This window comes from Sander vitreus, chromosome 8 (assembly GCF_031162955.1).
Source record: "Sander vitreus isolate 19-12246 chromosome 8, sanVit1, whole genome shotgun sequence".
Classification (NCBI taxonomy): Eukaryota; Metazoa; Chordata; class Actinopteri; order Perciformes; family Percidae; genus Sander; species Sander vitreus.
In genome coordinates, this window is record NC_135862.1 from 2,636,372 (window position 1) to 2,661,743 (window position 25,372).

Here is a 25,372-nt window from a genome sequence, read left to right on the forward strand (position 1 = left end):
GTGTATGGTTAGGTGTATGGTTAGGGTTATGTGTATGGTTATGGTTATGGTTAGGGTTATGTGTATGGTTAGGGTTATGTGTATGGTTAGGGTTAGGGTTATGTGTATGGTTAGGGTTATGTGTATGGTTAGGGTTAGGGTTATGTGTATGGTTAGGGTTATGTGTATGGTTAGGGTTATGTGTATGGTTAGGTGTATGGTTAGGGTTATGTGTATGGTTAGGGTTAGGGTTATGTGTATGGTTAGGGTTATGTGTATGGTTAGGGTTATGTGTATGGTTAGGGTTAGGGTTATGTGTATGGTTAGGGTTATGTGTATGGTTAGGGTTAGGGTTATGTGTATGGTTAGGGTTAGGGTTAGGGGGGGTTAGGGTTAGGTGCGTTGAAGTCAACGGTCGCAGCGCTGCCTTGAAGTCGATTAGGCAATGGTTATGGTTAGGTTAGGGTTAAAACACAACGCCCGGGATGGGCGCTGCGAGGGGCACGGGGGGACTTAAGGTTAGGGTTAGGTGCCTTGAAGGCAACAGTCGCAGCGCTGCCTGGAAGGAGACGTTGGGGGCTTAAAACACCATCGAGCCTCCAACACCCCATCATGTGAGATAGTTGGTAGTGTCAAATAATGGAGTGTTATTTAAGGTTTGAGTTGTGCTTGAGCAGCTGATGTGAACACTAAAGCAGTGCTACTAGTCTGTAGAGAATAAGTGAAGTCTGAGGTCCCCCTCTAGTGGAGATGATAACAAACTGCAGCCTGTGAGGACATCATCTTAATACATAACTACAGTCTGTTGCTGAACAGATTACATGATTGAAAGAACACAATAAAGTCTAATAGGTACAAGTTCTTTATTTAATGCAATAGACGAATAGATCAGGAATCAAAAGGAGTACTACGCTCGTGCTGGTCCTGATGTCCTTCTCTCTCTGAAGTCTCGGCCCCAGAAGGTGGGGGTGTTTGTGGATTATGAGGAGGGTCTGGTCTCTTTTTATGACGTTGATGCTGCAGCTCTTATCTACTCCTTTAATGGCTGCTCCTTCACTGAGAAACTCTACCCATTCTTCAGTCCCTGCCTTAATGATGGTGGTAAAAACACTGCCCCGTTGGTCATCTCTCCTGTCAGTCACTGAGTAGAAAAAAACATTTGATATACTACAGACAGATTCACTTTCATTCAACATAATACATTTATATTTACTCATAATGTACATACATTGTTGTTTCATCAGATTCTGACTGTTTTCCTGTAAATGTTTTTCTTTGCATTTTCTACGTACTACAACATATTTTTAATTCAATTCAATTTTATTCATAGTGTCAAATCATAACAGAAGTTATCTCAGGACACTTTAGAGATTGAGTATGTCTAGACCACAGTCTGTAATTTACAAAGACCCAACAATTCCCCCCAAAAGCAAGCATTTGGTGTGACGGCGGCAAGGAAAAAAACTTCCTTTAACCAGGCAGAAACCTCAGGCAGACCCAGGTTCTATGTGGGCGGCCATCTGCCGCTGCAGGTTGGATATACATATGTACAGATATACAAATATAATACATAATAGTTATAGCAGTTGAAATGATGAACGGTGGCGATTATAGTAACAATAAAGATAACATAACTATGACTAGAGAAGCAGCGGTGCAGGGCATAGCAGGGCGTTGAGCAGGACCACGGCAGCAGCTGCAAACACAATTTAGGTGCCACCACAATCCAGGGAAACCTGCGAGACGAGAAAACATAAGGACTCCGGGGAAAAAGTTCCCAGGAGCTAAGTTAGTAACAAGCATTACTGGGACATACATACACCTACCTTGTTTGGTTCGGACCTTCAGTTTGATCTGAACCAAAATTACAGGTGTGAAACATCCCCCGGACCATAGTCTGGACCAAATGGCCTAAATTTGGTCCAACCAAAAGAGGTAGTCTCGGTCCGGATCAAATTGAACCATGGTCTGGTTCGTTTATAGTGTGAAAGCATTTTTTGGATGGTTCGGACTTTTGGATCAAATACAGGAAGCTCTGGCAGGCTATCATCGTGTTATAAGACCGGGGAAGCTCCTTCAAGGAATAGCTCGGTGCTTAACCTGAACCTGAGAGAGTGAGTGACGCTGAATGTGCTCAGAGCAGACAGCTGTCGGCTGTCAGAGCTGAGAATACATCAGCAGTTTACTTGTTAAGTGGTAGCAAATGTACAGTGTAGGTTTCCGTTTGTCTCTGAATAAATGCTGCAGAAAGAAAGTTCCTGTGTCTTGCTTCTCGACATCGCAGTATGTAGGGGAGAGCAGCAGTCAGTTGGAAAAACTCCGACACGGAGGACGGAGAAGCCCGTCAAACCAATCCATTATAAGTATCGGGAGACGCAGCTCACGTATGTGATGACGACAGGACGTAGTTTTGTCACGTATAGATCTTTAGCGCGCTTGCATAACTGCAGTGTGAAAGCAACTCTTAACGGATCAAATGCAAAAACATGAACCTTGGTTCGGACTTTCAGGTGTGAAAGCCCCCTAACTAAGAGCTGGTCCAAGGCAAACCTGAGCCAGCCCTAACTAAGAGCTGGTCCAAGGCAAACCTGAGCCAGCCCTAACTAAGAGCTGGTCCAAGGCAAACCTGAGCCAGCCCTAACTAAGAGCTGGTCCAAGGCAAACCTGAGCCAGCCCTAACTAAGAGCTGGTCTAAGGCAAACCTGAGCCAGCCCTAACTAAGAGCTGGTCCAAGGCAAACCTGAGCCAGCCCTAACTAAGAGCTGGTCCAAGGCAAACCTGAGCCAGCCCTAACTAAGAGCTGGTCCAAGGCAAACCTGAGCCAGCCCTAACTAAGAGCTGGTCCAAGGCAAACCTGAGCCAGCCCTAACTAAGAGCTGGTCCAAGGCAAACCTGAGCCAGCCCTAACTATAACCTTTATCAAAGAAGAGAGTTTTAAGCTAATTCTTAAATATGTCATCCTCTGAACGCCCCCCTGGGGGGCTGTACCACCCCTGTTGAGAAACACTGAACTAGTCTTAGAGGGACTTGTTTAAGCAACCTGGTAATAAGGAATCTCAGTAGTTTAGCCTCAAAGTAACAAATGCATGGACTAGTTTTTCTGCATCGTTTTGAGACAGAATGTGCCTAATTTTGGCCATGATTACCCAGTTACACAGGTGAAAGATGAACGAAGATGTGTTCGTTAAAAGGATATCCTGATCAAAAATAACTCCCAGATTTACCACACTGATTGATATTATCTAATTAATTACCTGCCTTCAAGACATGTGCATGCTCCTTAATTGTCTGATCATTAAACATATAGTACATAAGTGTTGCATAGTGGCACAAATTGCTGAAGAGCAGTTTATGAATAAGACAAAGGTTTTTTTCCTTTTCATTATCTTTTTAAATAAACAAAATCAAAATGTCATACATCATACATTTGTATAATAAAGTTATTGTTTGATTGACAAACAGCTTAAAAAAAAGCTGATGGTGTTTCTAATGAAACCAAATCATGTGATTAAAAACACCATCAGCTGTTCTCAGACGAGCTCCAACACCCCATCACATGTGAGAGAGTTGGTAGTGTCAGATAATGGAGTGTTATCTAACCTTCTTCCCCCGCCGACCATGCACTTGTTGTCCATCCATCCATCCATCTTCATCCGCTTATCCGGGGTCGGGTCGCGGGGGCAGCAGCTCCAGCAGGGGACCCCAAACTTCCCTTTCCCGAGCCACATTAACCAGCTCCGACTGGGGGATCCCGAAGCGTTCCCAGGCCAGGTTGGAGATATAATCCCTCCACCTAGTCCTGGGTCTCCCCCGAGGCCTCCTCCCAGCTGGACGTCCCTCCACCTAGTCCTGGGTCTTCCCCGGGGCCTCCTCCCAGCTGCACGTCCCTCCACCTAGTCCTGGGTCTTCCCCGAGGCCTCCTCCCAGCTGGACGTCCCTCCACCTAGTCCTGGGTCTCCCCCGGGGCCTCCTCCCAGCTGGACGTCCCTCCACCTAGTCCTGGGTCTCCCCCGAGACCTCCTCCCAGCTGCACGTCCCTCCACCTAGTCCTGGGTCTTCCCCGAGGCCTCCTCCCAGCTGGACGTCCCTCCACCTAGTCCTGGGTCTCCCCCGAGGCCTCCTCCCAGCTGGACGTCCCTCCACCTAGTCCTGGGTCTTCCCCGAGGCCTCCTCCCAGCTGGACGCCCTCCACCTAGTCCTGGGTCTTCCCGAGGCCTCCTCCCAGCTGGACGTCCCTCCACCTAGTCCTGGGTCTTCCCAGGGGCCTCCTCCCCAGCTGGACGTCCCTCCACCTAGTCCTGGGTCTTCCCCCTGGGGCCTCCTCCCAGCTGGACGTCCCTCCACCTAGTCCTGGGTCTCCCCCGGGGCCTCCTCCCAGCTGGACGTCCCTCCACCTAGTCCTGGGTCTTCCCCGGGGCCTCCTCCCAGCTGGACGTCCCTCCACCTAGTCCTGGGTCTTCCCCGAGGCCTCCTCCCAGCTGGACGTGCCTGGAACACCTCCCTAGGGAGGCGCCCAGGGGGCATCCTTACCAGATGCCTCTTGCATCAAAAATCTTTTTTTGACACTTTTTTTGGACACCTATTTACTTTTTTCCACTACCACCAGTACCGTAAACACGCCACAGACACCAACTTATTACCACTAGTGTTACACTTATTTTTCGGAATTCATAGTCAATAAACCTCGTTGGATTTTTAAATAATACCTAATTTTTGAGTCAAAAACGTTGATGAATTAGAAATGATGAATTATTTTGACTAATATTAGAGAAATGTACGTTGTTGGATAATCAAAGACTCGTATACGTCAAAGTTGAGTCAGAGTACTGTTTAGAAACCGTTTCATTTTTTTTCAAATGCTATAAAATTGAATAAAACAACTAAAAATTCAATGAAAGTAGTGATCATTAACTGTACTTGCGAACCTGGAACCATCCATGTTATTTTCTCTGTAATTTGGTTGGAAAAGAAACCCATATTTATATATATAAATATAGACATTTTGATAACGGGTCCGATTTGACCCCGAGGACAACAGGAGGTTTAAGGTTTGAGTTGTGTTTCAGTAGTTGAAGCAGTGCTACTAGTCTGTAGAGAACAAGTGAAGTCTAAGGTCGCCCTCTAATGGAGTTGATAACAAACTGCAGCCTGTGGCCATATGACGACATTATTTTAATAAATAACTACAGTCATGTTGTTCAGCAACAGCTGAAGCAAATTATATGAATGCAACGTTTAATTGGTAATCGGTCTAGTCTGTTTTATGTCGTTGACAGGATTTGTTTGTGTTGTAGTTGTTTAGCATATTCTAAAATCAGGGATTTTTCTCTCACTTTTTCTTAAAAAGTATTGTACTTCAGCTACTTTTGGAAATGGAGAATCCAAGAGAAGCCCATTAATCTGAAGCTGCGGTTCTAATGTAATCTGGGAGAAATCTTTCAGAAAGAGAAAAGGTGCTCAACACTTTGGTGAACAACGGTGAAGTGCAGACGGGTTAGGGCTGTTGGAAGGAATTCCAAAAGTCAAATATCATTTTATTTGTAAAACAACAAAAAAATCAATACTAATCAAATTATAAAATTAGTATTCGAATGGGTTTCTTTTTGTAAATTTGATGGCAGGCTGGGGTGGTGGTTCCAGAAATGCTGAAAGCTTTTGAGTGTGGAGGGGCTGTCGTGGATGACATGCCTCTTCAACATTGCGTGGAAGTCTGGGGCAGTGCTGAAGGAGTGGCAGACCGGGGTGGTGGTTCTCTTGTTCGAAAAGATGGACCAGTGAGTGTGTGCCAATTACAGGAGTATCACACTTCTCAGCCTCCCTGGTAAAGTCTACTCCACGGTGCCAATTACAGAGTATCACACTCTCAGCCTCCCTGGTAAAGTCTACTCCACGGTGCCAATTACAGGAGTATCACACTTCTCAGCCTCCCTGGTAAAGTCTACTCCACGGTGCCAATTACAGGAGTATCACACTTCTCAGCCTCCCTGGTAAAGTCTACTCCACGGTGCTGAGGGTTCAGCCAATTTGGAACTCCAGACTGAAGAGGAACAATGCAAATTCCATCCTGGTCGTGGAACAACACCTGCTGTCGTAAAGGCCTTTTCTTTACGGTGCTGTGTTACCCACTGTTGATTACTGAGTTTGCGTTACCGGGAGGTCATATAGTCACGAGGAATGTTTTGCTCCGACAGAAAATCAATCATTCACAATTAGAGAATAAGTTACAGATGCATCGTTGCATTTCCAGTGTTGCGTACGGTAACTTGGCCTACTTTGGATGTCTCGTGAGCTAAACCGGGTATCACATGGCATCATGACTTCGCGTAAACATACACGCCAACTTTCTTAACCCTTGTGTTGTCCTTCGGGTCACTGGGACCCGTCCAGTTTATTTGTCGTTTTGTATTGGCCTGGCGTTGAGCTTCGGGGTCATGCATTTCATGAAACCCACGGACGCTTTACACAAGTAATGTTACAGGGGAAAAGAGAAAGAAAGAGAATAGTAGGCCAACTTACAAAACTGGAAAATCTTATTTCAAAAGAAGTCTATATTTTATTTGGTTCTCCCTGTAAAGTTTTAACACTACGTTCGTGCGCAACACAACATTTCGGCACGCATTAAAATGCTATTAAGGCACCGGTGCCTGGTATTTACCAGATGGAATAGCAACGCGGATTTCGGTGCCACTTGAATGTCTGTGCTGCTCTGTGATGCTCCGAAACAGAAGTTAAAGGCAACAGAGGCATCGCTGCATGTCACGCTGGTAAACACTAATAACACGTTACACAGCAGGTAACATTATTGATATGATCCGTGACTCAAAACCGTGAGTTTTGTGATCCGTTGCACCCCTATTTGAGAGGGATGGGAAATTATATTGCAAGCCATTCTCTCATTGTTTCATTATTAAAATGTGTGGTTTAGTTACATAAGAAATGAATTGCTCCAAATATAGACAGTTTAAAACATGGCAACCGTATTGTCAATTTCTGCAACCAAGACTGATTCCTGGTTGCCAAGCTGGTAACCACTTCTGCTCCGTACTTGCATGTATGTAATAAAACCAGACCAAAGGAAACTTTGTCTCGAAACTATCTTATAAGTCTCTCTGTTCAAGATTTCCACCACATAAGCAATGTTTAATAAATGTATACATATGAAAATAAAAGTAAAGTGGGCAGAAATCAACAAACTAAGTGAATACTAGGCCTGTCGCAATATGCAATAAATCAATTAATCGCATGATAAATAAAAATGAGCTTGATAATTTTTAAATGGAAATTATCGCGGCCGGAAATTTCCATTTAAATTTCTTGTTTTTGATTGTGTTTGGTTTTTATTCCAGTGCATGCTTTGTTAACAGAGACTGAGAGTCCATTTTATTTATTGTTTTTGGTTGTTTTGTTCATTTATTGTGGATATTTAAAATGTCTTCCAGTTCCAGTGTTACATATTCTTTAGAAATAAAAGTGTATTGATCTTTGAAAAAGGTGTGCCTGCATTACTATGCCATTATCATTATATTAGATGAAAATGGTCTCAGAACGACAATATTATAGTTTATTGTCCAGCAAAATTTGTTATCGTGACAGCCTAGTGAATACCATGAAAAAAATGTACAATGATTATGTAGCTTTTGGTTGAAAAAGTTAATTTTAAAGTCTGTATTAGCCTTAAGTCTGACAGTTTTAGTGTTGAATCAAGTTTTGCCTTTCAGAACCTCAATCCTGCTGGAAAAGAAATCGTCTCAGCTTCATTTCTTTCTGCTGCTCTCACCAACACACTTGTGTCTTTTGACCTGACTGAGCCGAGAGAATCTTCTATCACAAACTGAACAACTAAACGATTTCTCCCCCGTGTGGACAACAAGGTGTCGTTTTAGAGTACAACGGTCTGCAAAACTTTTACTACAAACTGAACAACTAAATGGTTTCTCCCCTGTGTGGACAGTTGTGTGTCGTTTCAGAGTTTCCTTTAGTGAAAAACTTTTACTACAAACTGAACAACTAAATGGTTTCTCCCCTGTGTGGACAGTCAAGTGTCGTTTCAGAGTTTCCTTTAGTGCAAATCTTTTACCACAAACTGAACAACTAAATGGTTTTTCACCTGTGTGGATTCTCATGTGTTTAACCAAATCGTCAGTCTTACAGAAACTTGCTTTACAAACTGAGCAGGTGGAACATTTTTCTTCTGAATGAAGTCTCATGTGAGTCATTAAGGTCTTCTTCCGAAGGTATCTTTTACCACAAACTGAGCAACAATATGTTTTCCCTCCTGTTTGGACTCCTGAGTGTTTCTGCAGATGTTTCTTGCGGCCAAAGCCTCCAGCACATTCAGAGGAGATAACTGATGTGTTTCCAGTATTACATTCCACATCACTTACAGCTACTTCATTGTTTTTCAGAGGGTTTAAACCTGACTGAGGGTCCCTAGTCTCCTCCCAGTCACCACTGTCATCAGTCTCAGATTCAGATGAGTATGAAGTCTTGTCATGAGTAGCTGGTTGTAAAGGACTATCTGGATCTGAGTTCCTGGCTGGTTCTGGTCCTCCACAGTTCTCTCCATCAGCTTCTGTTCTCTCTGCCTCTCTGTTCTCCTCAGTTTGGCTTTCATGAAGCTGTGAGGACTGAGCTTTCTCTTCATCTTCTTCACTCTTCACAGGGACAGAAGTGAACAGGAACTTGATATCAGCCTCCTCCAGCCCTTGAAGCTGCTCTCCCTCCTGACTGGTCCAGAGTTCCTCCTGTTCCTCTTTAATGTATGGGAGGGGCTCTGTGTCCTCCTGGTCCAGACTGGAGCTCCACTCCTGCTGCTCAGGGGGAACCTCTGCTTTAACCACCAACAGCTGCTGGACATCTGAGGAGAAGAATTAAATACATGCACAAGTATTAAAAAACTGTAATTTACCGCCCGGCTTGTTTTCTCACTAAGGCTACGTTCAGACTGCAGGTTTTAATGCTCAATTTTGCAAATGAGTAACACAACATCACACGTAGCACACTGTTTAAATGCTTAGCAAAATAACTGCTTAAATAACTTAAATAATAACCACTAGCTATTAGTTGATAGAAAAGTTTACATGGGGTGGCAAAGGGGTGGCGAAAGGTCTTGGCAGGGTGGCATTGGAAGACGGTACACGGAAACCCCCATATTTAAATGGCTTGTGTGGCAAATAGAGAAAAAAACTTGTTAATTCTATCATTTGTTTGACCTTTTGTTTGATCATAATTACTGATAAAGTAAGACAAATAGAATAGAAAACAGAATACGTCTTATTTTATCAGTAATTATGATCAAACAAAAGAAACTGTAAAACATTACTCTATTTATATACTGTATTTACATCTTTACATACCCTATACAACAGAATATAATTAGCCAACAAACATGTCATTTTACTGAGTGACATGACATGTTATGCTACTGTAATGCAATTTATATGGAAGAAGAATACAAACATAGCATGTGGTCCAGGGGTAACTGCAGGCCTCTTCATCTTCCTCCCTGTCATCTTCATCTTGTCTCCTCCCTGCCTCTGTCCCTCTCTCTGAATCTGCAGCCTCCTCTTCATCCCTCACAGTCAATTTGTCCTTTTCCTCTTCTCCTTCACTTATTCCTGCATCTCCTTCTGTGGCCTTCTCCTGCTCTGACCCTCATGGTCTCTCCAGTTTACTGCCTTCTCCTTCTTCATTTCCCTCCTCCTCTTCATCCTGTGCACTTCTCTGAATTTTCTTTGCAAAAAACATTTGGCAATATCCCCACTTTTAGCTTTCCTTTTCACTTTTAGGCTCCAGCTAATCTCTCCAGCTACTCTGGCCTGTAAAAATCAAGATGTGAAAAGCTCTGGTTAACCTTGTATTACATTACGCTGTAGGGCCCTGTAGCTAATAAGTAGGCCTAGCCTATAACAAATACAAAATCTGAAGAGATTTATCACATGCACACAACAGTTACATTTAGACTAGCCTACTTAATCCCATTATATTCATTGTTTTCCCAGTTTGACAGTAAAGGATGTAACCTGGTTTAATTTGTGCAGCCTTATTGCCGTGATATGTGAGAGGAAGTTTGATTCTTTCTATCCATCTATCTATCTATCCACATACATACACATATATATACACATACATATATATATATATATAAATACTACTAGTTATAAGTAATACTAGTTTACTAGAGGAGTAACTTAGTATTTGAAGTAATGCAGTAATGCAGGAAGTGTGCATTTAGTTTCCATGCTTGTTGTGTTTCCACGTTAGTGAGTAAATCTCCTGAAATGGCCACCACACCATAACAGAGGAGTGTGACGTAAGATGAGAAGGCAGAGGTTTAGTCACGTATGTCATGGCTGTAAAAAAAACAATGATCCCAAAACTTGGCTTCACTTAGGGTCTATGTAACCTGTTCTGACATGGTTCTATTATAATGTATATATTGTGCTGTGCAAGAGGCTGCAATGTATATCGCAATATGGATTTCGGCGGGTATGTACCTACCAGATTTCGTCATGAGTCATTTTGTACCTACCACTTTTTTTTGAAAACCCTGAGCTCAATTTAGTTAAAAAAAAAAAGTCCATAACACAGAATTTTTGCGCGACAGATGCCAAAAAATCCACAACAATCTCTATCCCCCCAGAGCAGACACAGCCGCTCTGCTGCTGCGCTGGCTGCACGCTTCTCTGTTCACTACGCTGCCTGTCGGGACATTCTGCTTAACGTGGAAAAAAGCTTAACGTGGTTTAATGTACCTAAACAACGATCAATGATCCCATGACCAGATTCCTCATGGCCATATCTTGTAATGAACACTTCAGCCTGTCAAAAGAACTAAACCGAAATCCAACGATTATAGAAGTTATCTCACATTAGCGTTGTCTTCATTGGCGCCTATGGCGAGGAAAAAGCTTGTACCTAAACAATGATCAATGATTACCAAATTTCTCTCTCATATTGCTCCTCATAACCACTAAAAACTGTCAAAAAAAATCGAACCAGAAATGTGGTGATGATTGATCGTTGTTTAGGTATATTAAACTATATAAGTGTTTTCACGTTATGACTTATAAAGCCCATGAGAACCGTGGGGAGTCAACCCACAGCCGCTCCGCTGCCCGGCTGAAAATGTGAAGCAGAGACGCTTAATGTCAGATAACGTCCATAATAATTGGACTTTTGGTTCGATTTTTTTGACAGTTTTCAGTGGTTATGAGGAGCAATATGAGAGAAAAATTTGGTAATCATTGATCATTGTTTACGTACATTAAACCACGTTTTTATTCATTAGTAAGCTACATGACAGCGTCTTTCAAAACATGACCTGCCCCCTGTCCCCAGCACATTTCAAACCAAACTGACACCCATGCCTAGTTGTGAATACTTCCTCCTCCACTGGTTTCCCAGCAGATTAAATGTATAATAACAATGAAGCTGTACCAACCTGCTCTGTGTAACCGGACTTCAGGGTTTAAAACAGCGTCCAGAAGTTTCTGTTGTCGCTCGTTCTCCTCTTTTGAACGACAAAGTACCTCCTCGTACTCTGCTATCGTTCTTTCAAACAGCCCAAATATCTCTTCAGCAGCCGCAGTTAGTCGCTGGTTCACAAAAGCTCTCAGCATTTGGACTTTAGACATTTCTACTAAATCACAGAAACGTTTCCTTCAGACAGACTCCGTTAAAACCTGTTCGCTCCCTCTGATATGTGCGCTGGGTTACTAAGTTACGTTCGGGTCCGTCTACTAGCTAACAAGCTTCGTAGGACACCAGAAGATAATGTAAATGTTTTTTAAATAAAGGGAACAGCACAGAGTCCATTCAGACAGGTTTATCTGGACACTGTGGGTCCATGAAACATACAGTTTGGTCTCTATCCAACCTACTCTGTGTAGCTGAGATCAGTCTCCGTCTATTTCTAGCTAGCATGCTACGCTAACTTCAGTTAGCATTCTTGGCTAACGGAGATGAAGCTGAGGTTAAAACGTCCACTTGAACAAGTCTATCCAAACATCCGGGTTCTGGTGGTTCACCCCGGTTGTAACTGATGAGCTACGTGGCTGAAAGAGCAGGACTCACGCTGGCAACAAGGACACAACAAGGATGTGGGAACAAACTTCTTCAACCAGACTCCGCACTGCTCAAGTTAGCCACGGTAAGTAAAAGTGCTTCCGGTAGCACTTCGTCAAAACAAAAGTTGCGACACTTTTATCCAATTTATGATGCTTCTGCAGCAGAATGTCGCCTTTGAATGTTATTTCTTACAGTTTAGTATATTATTGGATTATTATCACTAATACCTTAACATGGAGGCAGTATTTTCATGTTAGTTTAATCCTTGAATCCCGTACATTATGTTCTGCTACATGAATCTATATTTAAAAATAACTTGTATGTAATGTATATGTTATTGTTTGGTTTGATTTTACCATACATTATATTTTAACCGTTGGCTGTTGCTAAAATTAGGTCACGTTGGTTGTAGGTCAAGCTTAAGAACTTTTATTTTGAAGGGACCACCAAGTTGCAGCAGAACCGGATGTTATTATTTGAGCCATATGGTGTCTAACGTGAGAAGAAACAGCGGAGTCGGTTTGTTGTGCTGTGAAAGTGCGTGTGAGCTCCAACAGTACTGGTCCATCAGAGCCTCTGTGTGTCCGGATGAACCTGTCTGAATGGACGTTGTGCTGCTCACCTTCTTCCTGAATGTTTTACCTCTGACTCATCTCCCGGTAGCTACAAAGCTATTGACGCTAGCTTAGCATGCTAGCTGGGTAGCAACACAAGTTGAAGGAGAGCAAACGGTGTTTTTGACGGAGTTTGTTCGGAGGAAAAGTTTCTGTCATTGTGTGAAAATGACTAAAGTCCAAATGCTGAGAGCGTTGGTGGAGCAGCGACTAACTGCGGCTGCTGAAGAGATATTTGGGCTGTTTGAAAGAACGATAGCAGAGTACGAGGAGGAACTTTGTCGTTCAAAAGAGGAGAACGAGCGACAACAGAAACTTCTGGACGCTGTTTTCAACCCTCAGCTTCGGTTACACAGAGCAGGTTGGTTACCTTTACTTCTTCTCTCTGTTCACACTCTGGTTATACTGACATCAGACCGATATGGGTCAACTTTCAGGGCTTCTGTCATTCTGGTTAATCAAACCATGTTCTCAAATTACAAAGTAAGTAGTCTACGTAAAACTGAGGTACAGACACGTCAGCCAAAAGCCAGTTGAGGGCTCCAGACTAACTTTGTTTTACTAGGAGCACTACAGCCAGTAACTGAACCAGCCCTATTTAGGTAGATATAGTAGTAGGATTACTAACCAAACCAACCTAAACATTTACAATTAAACAAGTATGAAGAAATAACAATATCCACTTTTATATAATGAATAATTACACAATTGGAATAGATAGATAGATAGATAGCACTTTATTGTCAACAGCATCCTCAGTGCATACTTTGGGAATTGATGAAGGGATATGTGAGCTCATCTGACAGGACTGTGGGGGGACCTCAGACCAAAAGGGTTGTGAACCAGTGTTGAAGAGTTTTAAACACGTTATCCTTTTGTTCATTAACCCTGATGACAGTGGTTCCCAAACTGGAGAGCCCAAGTTATAACACATCAACAACTGGTCCTTATATTTAATAAATACATATCTATTCAGTTATAGGTCTTAAGTCCAACTAATTGTTGACTGTAAAAACATCGGGGTAGACAAAACCTATTGTGTGTTTTCATGTTTGGTTCAGGAGATGTGATGCAAAATACATAATTTGGTTACGGTGGAAAGATAAATGGCCGTCACAAAGCAGTTTTGCGATGGCTCCATTTCTGAAAATGTTCAGGGCTCCAAACTGTACAAGGTACCAATTCAGTGCTTTATGAAAAGTGAAAATATCACCTGGACTATTCAGTTTATCCCTGTACTGTGTGGGACGAATCTGTTTAACACATCAGATTAACATTTTAGATTTTTTACAATAATTAAAGCCTCTGTCCTGTTTGACAGGTCCTGATACGTCTTCTGCTTAATCTTTCATTTTATATAAAATGAATGGGACCAAACTAGCGATTGAGACCATAAAGTCATTATGATAATGTCTACTGAGTAATAAATTAAGTGAGAAGTAGGGTCATTTTCTGATAGACTTCTATAAAAACAGTCTATGGTCTCAGGAAAAAGAGAGCAAGTGTCCTGGTCTTTTCTCCAATAACAGTGGTATCCTATTTCTTTTGTTGTCTGTCCCTCCAGAGCTCCCACAGCAACATGTCTGTAAGGAGGAGGAGGTTCACTCTGACCAGGAGCTCAACATGCCAGTTATAACCTCTGTGGTATCAGAAGCAAACAGTGACCACCAGCTCCTCTCTCACAACTCTCATGACGCTGAGAGCCAAGATCAGAAAGGAGGCAAGCATGGAGACTCAGGATCAACTAGAAATGCAGAGCCAGAACCAAAGAAGAGACGGCTAAAGAGCAGAAGTCACAGGAACAACGTAGACAACACTAACATGTCAGAGATTCACGCTGATAATCCAACAGGTAAAAAGTCTTTCATAATGGGAAAGACTTAAAGTATAAATCAGCATTGCAGAGACACCTGATAGTCCACACAGGTGAGAAGGGTTATTCTTACAAAAGATGTCGAAAAGATTTCAGCCAAATAGGTTTTATTTTAGTAATCGATTAATCGAGTAATCAAATAGGAAATACTTAGTAAGAAACACTTAGTAAACAGCAATAGTAAATATTTATTATTGCTGTTTACTAAAAAAAAAAGGAAACCTGTCTTTTGTATATATACAAAATACTTGAAAAAAGCAACATTTTTTATTGCCAAATTCCAAGTACATTTTTGGTGGCCCAAATGTTCACCTCCTTCCCCTTCTTGCCTCTGGCTCTGCTGCTGGGGGGGGGAGCCGGTTTGTCTCCGGCAGCAGCTAAGTTTCCAAAGATTAGTAGCAAACTAATAAACAGTCAGACTACAAACCGACAGCTCTCGTTTTAGCTTGTTGGTAAAACATGGCTGTTAGCAGAGTAGCATGCTGTAGGCTAGCTGTGTAAAACAGCACTATTAGCAGAGTAGCATGCTGTAGGCTAGCTGTGTAAAACAGCACTATTAGCAGAGTAGCATGCTGTAGGCTAGTTGTGTAAAACATGGCTGTTAGCAGAGTAGCATGCTGTAGGCTAGCTGTGTAAAACAGCACTATTAGCAGAGTAGCATGCTGTAGGCTAGTTGTGTATAACATCGCTATTAGCAGAGTAGCATGCTGTAGGCTAGTTGTGTAAAACATGGCTGTTAGCAGAGTAGCATGCTGTAGGCTAGTTGTGTAAAACATGGCTGTTAGCAGAGTAGCATGCTGTAGGCTAGTTGTGTAAAACATCGCTATTAGCAGAGTAGCATGCTGTAGGCTAGTTGTGTAAAACATGGCTGTTAGCAGAGTAGCATGCTGTAGGCTAGTTGTGTAAAACATGGCTGTTAGCAGAGTAGCATGCTGTAGGCTAGTTGTGTATAACATGGCTATTAGCAGAGTAGCATGCTGTAGGCTAGTTGTGTATAACATGGCTATTAGCAGAGTAGCATGCTGTAGGCTAGTTGTGTATAACATGGCTGTTAGCAGAGTAGCATGCTGTAGGCTAGTTGTGTAAAACATCGCTATTAGCAGAGTAGCATGCTGTAGGCTAGTTGTGTAAAACAGGGCGGTGGACGAGAGCAGCAGACGTTAGTTAGCTACCTGGTGTCAGGTTCTCTCCGTGGAATAGATGAGTAGACTGGATGTTTTCTACTGAGATGATGTAGCAGCATGTTTGCAGCTTAAAATGATCCCAAACTTTGTCGTTTTCTTTCGCCTGTCTCTTCTCTCAGACCTTCGCTGTTTCCGTCTTCCTTCATTTGTAATCTGGGCCGTCAGTCTCGTGCATAGACAGCATATAAACGGTCTTGTGTCCACAGAAGCGTCAACCTGTTGTGTGCGCTAGTAACTATCCTCCGTGCGGAAACACAGTGAGGCGTACAACCTTAATTACACTGATTTAACGAAGCTTCCAGGCAAAGAGTTTTGCTTCGCGGATTTTTTGTAATCGCATTATTCAAGGAATCGTTTCAGCCCTACAGCCAAAATAGTGGCTTGTTGGTCCAATTGAGAACTCACACAGGTGAGAATCTTCTAAATGCCTCTGGTTTGTTTGTCTGTGGGTAAACGCGGACTTCCGGGAACTGCTGTTCATCAGCATGTACAAAAGTACATAGAAAATCTGCAAACTTTCCCTTAAATTAACATTACCAGCTAATGCTAGCGCTAGCTAGTTTGGTTGGCAATGTGCCACCGAAATCTGAACTAGACATACTTTTTCGGAAGTTGAAAACACGTACAGCACCCAAAAACGAGGTCAGGTCTATTTCAATGTACACAGTGCCTTGGTTAGCATTGATAAGCGTGCATTCACATTTCCTGTGCCCACCGTCAGACGGTGCAGCCAAAACACAGGTCTTTCCAATAATTTGAAATGATGGTGCGGCGGGGGCCGCAGTGGGGTAAGACGGAAAGAAAAAAACACGGTGGGCTTTGGTGGAAAGTTGAGGCCGACTCACCTTTTAGAGAAACGCTACCCCGCGTCACGCTGCGGTGGCCTATCATGTTAGCGGAGAGCAGACTTGTCAGTCCATTTTGAGGCAGTGTGAGAACAGGAAACATCACTGCATCTATTGCTGCCACAAGAAAGTTTTGAAACACTATGAGGGTAAAAAATAAACGCAAGCACTGAACTGCCGAGGAGTTTGTGTGGCAGCTGACTGTTTGCCAAACAACGAAGCACAGCATGTCCTTTTTCTTTCTCTGTGAAATTAAGCTGCATTGTGAGGTCTAGTCTAAACGCAGCCTAAGCCTCTGTCCTGATTGACAGGTGGCTGTGTTTCAAGGCCCTAAATCATCTGCTTTATCGTCTATTTCTAAATAAATAGGATGAATCATGTTGCTGTATTGAAGAAGACTTGAAACTAGAGATTGAGACCATACACTCATTATGAAAAGGTTGTAAATTAAATGAGAAATAGGGTCATTTTCACTTATACTCTTATAGATCAGACTTATTTTTGGAGCCAGTGGAGTCGCCCCCTGCTGAAAATTAGATAGAATGCAGCTTCAATGAACTTCAGCATTGGCTTCACTTTTTAGCCCCCTGAAGCGCCATTCATTATTTTTATAGTCTATGTTCTCAAGAAAAAGAACAAGTGTCCTGGTCTTTTCTCCAATAACAGTGGTATCCTATTTCTTTTGTTGTCTGTCCATCCAGAGCTCCCACAGCAACATGTATGTAAGGAGGAGGAGGTTCTTTCTGACCAGCAGCTCTGTATTCAGGAGATGAACTCCAGTCTGGACCAGGAGGACCCAGAGCCTCCAAAGATTAAAGAGGAACAGGAGGAACTGTGCACCAGTCAGGAGGGAGAGCAGCTTGTACTGAAGCAGGAGACTGATACCTTTATGTTGACTCCTACTTATGAGGAAAGTGACCACAGTGAAGGTCAGACTCTGAACTTCAATCCGGATGATGACACTCTAAGTGCAGCAGAGAAAGAGTCTTTAGACAACATGCCAGTTATAACCTCTGTGGTATCAGAAGCAAACAGTGACCACCAGCTCCTCTCTCACAACTTTCATGAAGCTGAGAGCCAAGATCAGAAAGGAGGCAAGCATGGAGACTCAGGATCAACTAGAAATGCAGAGCCAGAACCAAAGAAGAGACGGCTAAAGAGCAGAAGTCACAGTAACAACGTAGACAACACTAACATGTCAGAGATTCACGCTGATACTCAAACAGGTATAAAGTCTTTGTGTGACACATGTGGGAAAAACTTAAAGTGTAATTGAGAATTTCAGAGACACATGAGAATCCACACAGGTGAGAAGCCTTATTCTTGCAAAACACGTGGAAAAAATTTCAGACGTAATGATGTTTTCAACGTTCACATGAGAACCCACACAGGTGAGAAGCAGTACATTTGCAAGACTTGCGGGAAAAGATTCTATGACGGTTCAGCATTAATAAAGCATATGAGAATCCACACAGGTGTGAAGCCTTATTCATGCAAAACATGTGGAAAAGACTTTGGACGTAAAGATAACTTCAAAATCCACATGACAACCCACATATATACATAATAGTGGCTTGTTGGTCCACGTGAGAAGAACCCACACAGTTGAGAAGCCGTACATTTGCAAGACCTGCAGGAAAAGATTCTGTCATGCTTCAGGTTTAATACAGCATGTGAGAACCCACAGAGGATATAATCTGATCTAATATGGAGCAATGGCCGCTGCAGTCTTGAATGTTCTTATTTTTATCAGGCTGTTTTAGAGAATGTAATCAGCTTTGGAATGACTGCATGGTTAGGGAACCTTTCTGTATCATCGTATTTGTATTTAAGTTATTGGTTATTTGTTAAAGAAATAATCACTTCTTCAGTCTCTTTGACCAGTGCGTACTTAAACAGGTAAAGATAATCCTCTGTGATCCGTCCCATGTTCTGTGGGTGTGGCCTTGACCAACTGCCATGCTTCGCTTGTTTGCAAGCCATGATGTCTCCAAAGCCCGTCTACGGAAAGCCTTTTCACTCTCCTATTTAGCCCCATTGAACCAAATTTGGTTGCAGTTCCAGCAGCGTTCCACTGGCGGTGATCGCAGGCGAGTGCTAAATGAATGGGACTCTATGGAGCCAGACGGCTACATTTGTCTCTTTCGCCTGATTGCCGTTGAGAAATCTCTGATTTGATTGTAGTTTTTGCAAGTTCAAGATCGATTATAGGTTGAAAGTTGAATGAACGAGTTTGAATTCTTACAGGTTGAGTCGTTGTTGCCCATAACACGCTAGCATTCTGCTAATGAATGCTGATTGGTCAGTGAAGGACTGATTACGACCAGAGATCCCGCTTGACGACATCCAAAGCAGAACCAGCATGTCAGAGTGAATATTGGGTGGTCTTTAAAACATTAGCAAACCTCTTTCTAGCACGTGTATTAACAGAGAGAGTCTAACCTGTCAGCTGTGCTGTATTAACAGGGAGAGTCTAACCTGTCAGCTGTGCTGTATTAACAGGGAGAGTCTAACCTGTCAGCTGTGTTGTATTAACAGGGAGAGACTAACCTGTCAGCTGTGTTGTATTAACAGGGAGAGTCTAACCTGTCAGCCGTGTTGTATTAACAGGGAGAGTCTAACCTGTCAGCTGTGTTGTATTAACAGAGAGTCTAACCTGTCAGCTGTGTTGTATTAACAGGGAGAGACTAACCTGTCAGCTGTGTTGTATTAACAGGGAGAGTCTAACCTGTCAGCTGTGTTGTATTAACAGGGAGAGTCTAACCTGTCAGCTGTGTTGTATTAACAGAGAGTCTAACCTGTCAGCTGTGTTGTATTAACAGGGAGAGTCTAACCTGTCAGCTGTGTTGTATTAACAGAGAGTCTAACCTGTCAGCTGTGTTGTATTAACAGATAGTCTAACCTGTCAGCTGTGTTGTATTAACAGGGAGAGTCTAACCTGTCAGCTGTGTTTTCGATGCTTCGAGAGAACAAAGGAAGCGACTCAGAGCTTGCCGCCAAGCAGTATCTCTGGCCGTAAGTGGATTTTGAGGGGTATAGCTCCAAGGAGTCCCATTCATTCGCCCTTGAGCGCCCCCTAGTGGAACCAGAGTGGAACTGCAACCAGTTCAGAAGCCGGAAGTATAGAGAGAGTGGAACTTCTTCACTTAATAGAAATTCTTTGATGTCTCTCTCTTTCTCATGGGCGGGCCAAATTCTCTGGGCCGGCAAAGCAGAGAAAGGGGAGGTAACCTTTTTAAAAACTGTATACTTGTATTTGAGTACAGCTGATATACAGATTCATATCAGTGGTACTCCCTTTTATTACCGTGAATAACACTGTTTTTTCTCCTGAAAATAAGCGGAACACTTCTTCCACCTCTGCTTATTTGTTTTTTCATAAAAATCATTGCATGCAAAGTAACAAAAAAGATATCCGTCAGTTAAAGTAGTAATTTATAAAAGAGTCCAAATGTCCTTGTGGAATGAATCGAGGTAGATGTACATCCTTAATGCTGATGTTAAACGCGTTTAAATTAAATGCCATCAAGTAGAAGCAGAAAGAAAATCTCTCGCACTTTAATCAATAGTCTTGGTGTGTTTGCTGCTTCTGAACAATACATATATCTGTAGGCTGAAATATGTATTTAATGCCGTTAGTTTGGGTGTTAATCTGTTTAGAAGCAGGAAGAGAAACCCTCTCCCTGGCTGCTGCAGTTCCACCAAGCAGCCACTGAGTGTCGCTGTCTGACCGCTCTGTAACGGGCGTTCAGGGAACTGATAAAGGAGAGAAGAGAAAAACACAGTTTAGATTACAAAAACTACTACAATAACAAGATAACTTTAATTATTTGTACACACGACGATTTGGTCGTAGTTTGGAGCCCTGTAAAGAGATCTTTTCTACATGAAATTATGGTTTTCTAACAGTTTTCTTTGTGTGCATGTATTTCCTTATTCTCCTCAGACGTCCAGCAGCTGTTGGTGGTTAAAGCAGAGGTTCCCCCTGAGCAGCAGGAGTGGAGCTCTAGTCTGGACCACGAGGACCCAGAGCCCCCCCCACACATTAAAGAGGAACAGGAGGAACTCTGGACCAGTCAGGAGGGAGAGCAGCTGCAAGGGCTGGAGGAGGCTGATATCAAGTTCCTGTTCACTTCTGTCCCTGTGAAGAGTGAAGAAGATGATGAAGAGAAAGCTCAGTCCTCACAGCTTCATGAAAGCCAAACTGAGGAGAACAGAGAGGCAGAGAGAACAGAAGCTGATGGAGAGGACTGTGGAGGACCAGAACCAGCCAGGAACTCAGATCCAGATAGTCCTTTACAACCAGCTACTCATGACAAGACTTCAGACTCCTCTGAATCTGAGACTGATGTCAGCGGTGATTTGGAGGAGACTAGGGACCCTCAGTCAGGTTTAAACTCTCTGCAAAACAACGAAGAAGAACCTGTAAGTGATGTGGAATGTAATACTGGAAACACATCAGTTATCTCCTCTGAATGTGCTGGAAGCTTTGGCCGCAAGAAACGTCTGCAGAAACACTCTGGAGTCCAAACAATAGGGAAACCATTTAGTTGCTCAGTTTGTGGTAAAAGATTTCCTCTGAAGAAGACGTTAACGAGTCACATGAAACTTCATTCAGAAGAAAAATGTTCCACCTGCTCAGTTTGTAACGCAAGTTTCTTTAAGCCTAGCAATTTGGTTGTACACATGAGAATCCACACAGGGGAAAAACCATTAAGTTGTTCAGTTTGTAGTAAAACATTTGCAGACCCTAGCAATCTGAAACGACACCTGGTTGTCCACACAGGGGAAAAATCTTTTAGTTGTTCAGTTTGTGATAAAAGATTTAAACGAAGGTCAGATGTGAAACGACACTTGGCTGTCCACACAAAGAAGAAACCATTAAGTTGTTCAGTTTGTGATAAAAGATTCTCTCTTAAGAAGACCTTAACGAACCACATGAAACTTCATTCAGAAGGAAAAAGTTTAACCTGCTCGGTTTGTAAAGCGATTTTTGGTCAGCGTAGCTATTTGGTTAAACACATGAGAATCCACACAGGGGAAAAACCGTTTAGTTGTTCAGTTTGTAGTAAAAGATTTACACAGAAAACGCATCTAAGACGACACTTGACTGTCCACACAGGGGAAAAACCATTTAGTTGTTCAGCTTGTGGTAAAAGATTTGCACTACAGCAAACTCTGAGACAACATTTGACTGTTCACACAGTGGAAAAACCATTTAGTTGCTCAGTTTGTAGTAAAAGATTTACACAAAAGCAAACTCTGAGAGAACACTTGGCTGTCCACAGGGGGGAAAAACCATTTAGTTGTTCAGTTTGTGATAGAAAATTTGCACGAAAGCAACATCTGAAACGACACTTGGTCGTCCACACAAGTGCTGAATCTGAGTTCCCTTGAATTGCATCCCTGTTTTCATCCCCTTTCCTCCCGGCTTAGTCCGTCCCACCGAGGAAACATGGGAGAGACGGAGGAGACATCCTTTCCTCTGAAGCATCACATAACATCGTCAGCTGGGCGGAATAAGCGTCGGCTTTCAGCTGCACGGCTCTCGTGTATCCTCGCTCATAGCTCCTCAGAGGTCCCTCCTCCATCTTGGTGTATCCTCGCTCATAGTTCCTCAGAGGTCCCTCCTCCATCCTAGCTCCTCGAGGCAGGAATAAGAGCTTTGAGACGGCCTTCACGAAGGAGAGCCAGAACAACTTCCAGTTCAACGAAGGACCGAGGAGCAATCAAATAAGGGAACTGTTATTGCTCAGTTGGTAGTAAAATATTATTTCTGAAAAAGACTTTAACAACTCTCATGAGACTTCATTCAGAAGAAAAAACGTTTAACCTGCTCAAACAGTATTCAGTATCAGTAGCGATTTGATAAGACACATGATAATCCACACGGGGAAACATTAAGTTGCTCAGTTCGTAGTTCAAGATTCACACAGCTCTATTGTGTGAAAAATCACGTGTGTTATTGAGAGCAGTAGAAATAAATGAAGCTGCAGAGATACTTGCTGAGCCAATTTCTTTTGCAGCAGGATTAACGTTCTGAGGGCAGGACTTGGTTCAACCCTGATCAGCTAAAAACTGTCCGACTTCAGGCTGATACAGACTCATAGATGAGCTTTTTCAGCCAAACTACAGCTACGCAATCAATGTAATTCTGTTTAATTTTCCTCTATTTTGTTTTCCAGCCACTGTGTAGAGCGTCAGGATTATATCATATCTCTCAAGCATGATAAAACTTGCTCACGAGTCAAATTGTATCATTTCTCACAGGCAGATAGTAGTCTTCGTGCACTAATTTAACAATAGAGAGTTGTACAGGCAGCTGAGAGCTTGAAACAAAACACAGGAAAAGGGAAAGAATGGCATCTTCGTTTATAAAACTAATTAGCACGCAGACATAGCTGCCACCACGCGCCACAGAGAGCCAGCTGTACTGCCTAATATGCATTCATGGGAGGGTCAAGGGGACAGTGGGAGTTTCCCATAAAGAGATGGGAGGGGAAGCATAAAGTGCACCTGATTATGTATTCCGCGATATGTACAAAAACCGCCCGTGAAAGCGCGCCTCTACTTTGCGGTGAAAATTCTCCGCCTCTTAAAAGCAGGTGTAAACCTGGAAGCGGGTTTCCTCGCATACGCCTCCTGGTGAAATGGCAGCAGTAATCCGAGCAAGACGAAGCCATAGACCAAGGAGACGTGCTGAAAAGAGTTTTGCCACAAGGATCAGACTTTTTCAGTTGAGTGAACACGAAATCATTAAGCGTTACAGATTAAGCAGCCATGCAATATTACAGTTAATGGAAGAAATCAAAGATGACGTCATATCTCCGACTCAGCGTTCACGTTCCGTTCCAGCAGCTGTTAAACTCCTCGCTACGTTACAAATATTGGCATCAGGATCATTTCAAACAGTCATAGCGTCAGCAGTGGGAATATGGCAGTCCGCACTCCACTTTCTGTGGGTAAGCATTGGCGCTGATAACGCTACGTTTGCAAAATGTACGTTCATCTGGCCCAGAGTGTCTGGTCTGCGAGCGCTGGAGGGGATACACGCCCTCGCAGGTAAACTCGGCTCTCCAAGTTGATTTCTGCTCGCCCGAATGAAACAGACTTTTGACATTTTGGGGACGGAAACCAAGGGAGGCCCTGGCCCTCTCATGATTGGTCACGTTCAAGCAGATCTCACCCTCAGGGAGCTCAGTAGTCTACCTTGATTGACAGCTGTTGTTCAGGAAGCTCAGAGTTGGTTTAACTTGTCTTTACTAACGATGCAGCGCAAGATAGCATCGTAAATAAAGGACTGTGTGTCTCACACTGTGCATTTTGGTATGTATTTATTAATTAAACTAACTAATTAATTAAACATGTTTTAAATTGTCTTAAAGTATTAAATGTCCCCTATCAAGGCTCGACAGTAACAGTTGCCCTTGGCAATCAGATTGAGTCAATTGGCAACCGTTTCGTGGCCTGTGGTTGCCCCCTTTGGCAACCAGCTGTTCAATATTTTAGTTTTTTTTTTATATATATATAAAAACAAATCAAAACTTACAAAACTGTTATCTAAAGATATCAAAAATCTTATTTCAAAAGACGCCAATATTCTCGTAGGTTGTCTCCGTAAAGTTTAAACACTACGTTCGTACGCTACACAATATTTCAGCGTCTCATGCTCATACATCCTTTATAGTACATTCATGTGGATTTTTTATTTAGTATCTTTTATTGTCCATATTATTCATGTGGATTTGTTATTTTATCATCCTGTTTGTGATGTATGTTGTGTGTGATGTCTCTAAGCTACTGGGACCTTGAATTTCCCCTTGGGGATCAATAAAGTATCTATTTATCTATCTATCTTCAGCTGTTGTGCGACTGCTTTCCACTCACGTTTGCCGTGAAAAGATACAGGCAACGCAATTTTCTGTTCACGTTAACGGCGCATGTTAAATTACGGTTTCAGTGCCTCATTACGGTGCCACTTAAATGTCTACGCTGCTCTCTGATGCTCCAAAACAGACGTTAGAGGCAACAGAAACATTGCTGCATGTCACGCTAGTAAACACTAATAACACGTTACACTTACCATTAGCTACTATTAGAGATGGTCCGATACTATTTTTTGCTTCCCGATACTGATTCCGATACCTGGCCGATGCCGAGTACTGATCCAATACCAGTGTGTCATATATTTTATTATGTTTTAACAACTACTATCTCTGTATGGATGATATGATGTATAACAGCTGTATACTACTATCCCTGTATAGATGATATGATGTATAACAGCTGTATACTACTATCTCTGTATGGATGATATATGTATAACAGCTGTATACTACTATCCCTGTATAGATGATATGATGTATGACAGCTGTATACTACTATCCCTGTATGGATGATATGATGTATGACAGCTGTATACTACTATCTCTGTATGGATGATATGATGTATGACAGCTGTATACTACTATCTCTGTATGGATGATATGATGTATAACAGCTGTATACTACTATCCCTGTATAGATGATATGATGTATAACAGCTGTATACTACTATCCCTGTATGGATGATATGATGTATAACAGCTGTATACTACTATCTCTGTATGGATGATATGATGTATAACAGCTGTATACTACTATCCCTGTATAGATGATATGATGTATAACAGCTGTATACTACTATCCCTGTATGGATGATATGATGTATAACAGCTGTATACTACTATCTCTGTATGGATGATATGATGTATAACAGCTGTATACTACTATCCCTGTATAGATGATATGATGTATAACAGCTGTATA

The 25,372-nt window shown here is 42.5% G+C and overlaps 2 protein-coding genes across 3 annotated transcripts; one reads left to right on the forward strand and one right to left on the reverse strand.

Moving 5' to 3' along the window:
- Window positions 1-5,860: 5,860 nt before the first annotated feature.
- LOC144521780 (uncharacterized) lies at window positions 5,861-12,145 on the reverse strand. 2 transcript variants are annotated; one of them, XM_078256387.1, is made up of 3 exons: window positions 11,423-11,494; window positions 9,439-9,797; window positions 5,861-8,836 (listed from the first exon to the last, which is right to left on the reverse strand). In XM_078256387.1, exons 2-3 carry the CDS (start codon window positions 9,443-9,445, stop codon window positions 7,734-7,736), a joined length of 1,110 nt encoding a protein of 369 aa, XP_078112513.1. In that variant the 5' UTR covers window positions 9,446-9,797; window positions 11,423-11,494; the 3' UTR covers window positions 5,861-7,733. The 2 variants fall into 2 exon arrangements, with proteins under 2 accessions (XP_078112513.1, XP_078112512.1); XM_078256386.1 differs by lacking the exon at window positions 9,439-9,797 and having other exon boundaries at window positions 11,423-12,145.
- Window positions 12,146-12,365: 220 nt separating this feature from the next.
- On the forward strand, window positions 12,366-24,418 carry LOC144521775 (uncharacterized). The gene is made up of 4 exons (XM_078256377.1): window positions 12,366-13,023; window positions 14,227-14,514; window positions 17,266-17,790; window positions 20,511-24,418. Exons 1-4 carry the CDS (start codon window positions 12,831-12,833, stop codon window positions 21,959-21,961), a joined length of 2,457 nt encoding a protein of 818 aa, XP_078112503.1. The 5' UTR covers window positions 12,366-12,830; the 3' UTR covers window positions 21,962-24,418.
- The last annotated feature ends 954 nt before the right edge of the window (window positions 24,419-25,372 follow it).

Excerpts from the sequence above, each read along its gene's own strand:
- LOC144521775 (XM_078256377.1), top strand. The coding sequence starts at position 12,831 with ATGACTAAAGTCCAAATGCTGAGAGCGTTGGTGGAGCAGCGACTAACT. Across the intron at positions 14,515-17,265 it reads TCACGCTGATAATCCAACAG|AGCTCCCACAGCAACATGTA; the intron begins GTAAAAAGTCTT and ends CTGTCCATCCAG. Across the intron at positions 17,791-20,510 it reads TCACGCTGATACTCAAACAG|ACGTCCAGCAGCTGTTGGTG; the intron begins GTATAAAGTCTT and ends TATTCTCCTCAG.
- LOC144521780 (XM_078256386.1), bottom strand. The coding sequence starts at position 11,615 with ATGTCTAAAGTCCAAATGCTGAGAGCTTTTGTGAACCAGCGACTAACT. Across the intron at positions 8,837-11,422 it reads AGTCCGGTTACACAGAGCAG|ATGTCCAGCAGCTGTTGGTG; the intron begins GTTGGTACAGCT and ends TCTTCTCCTCAG.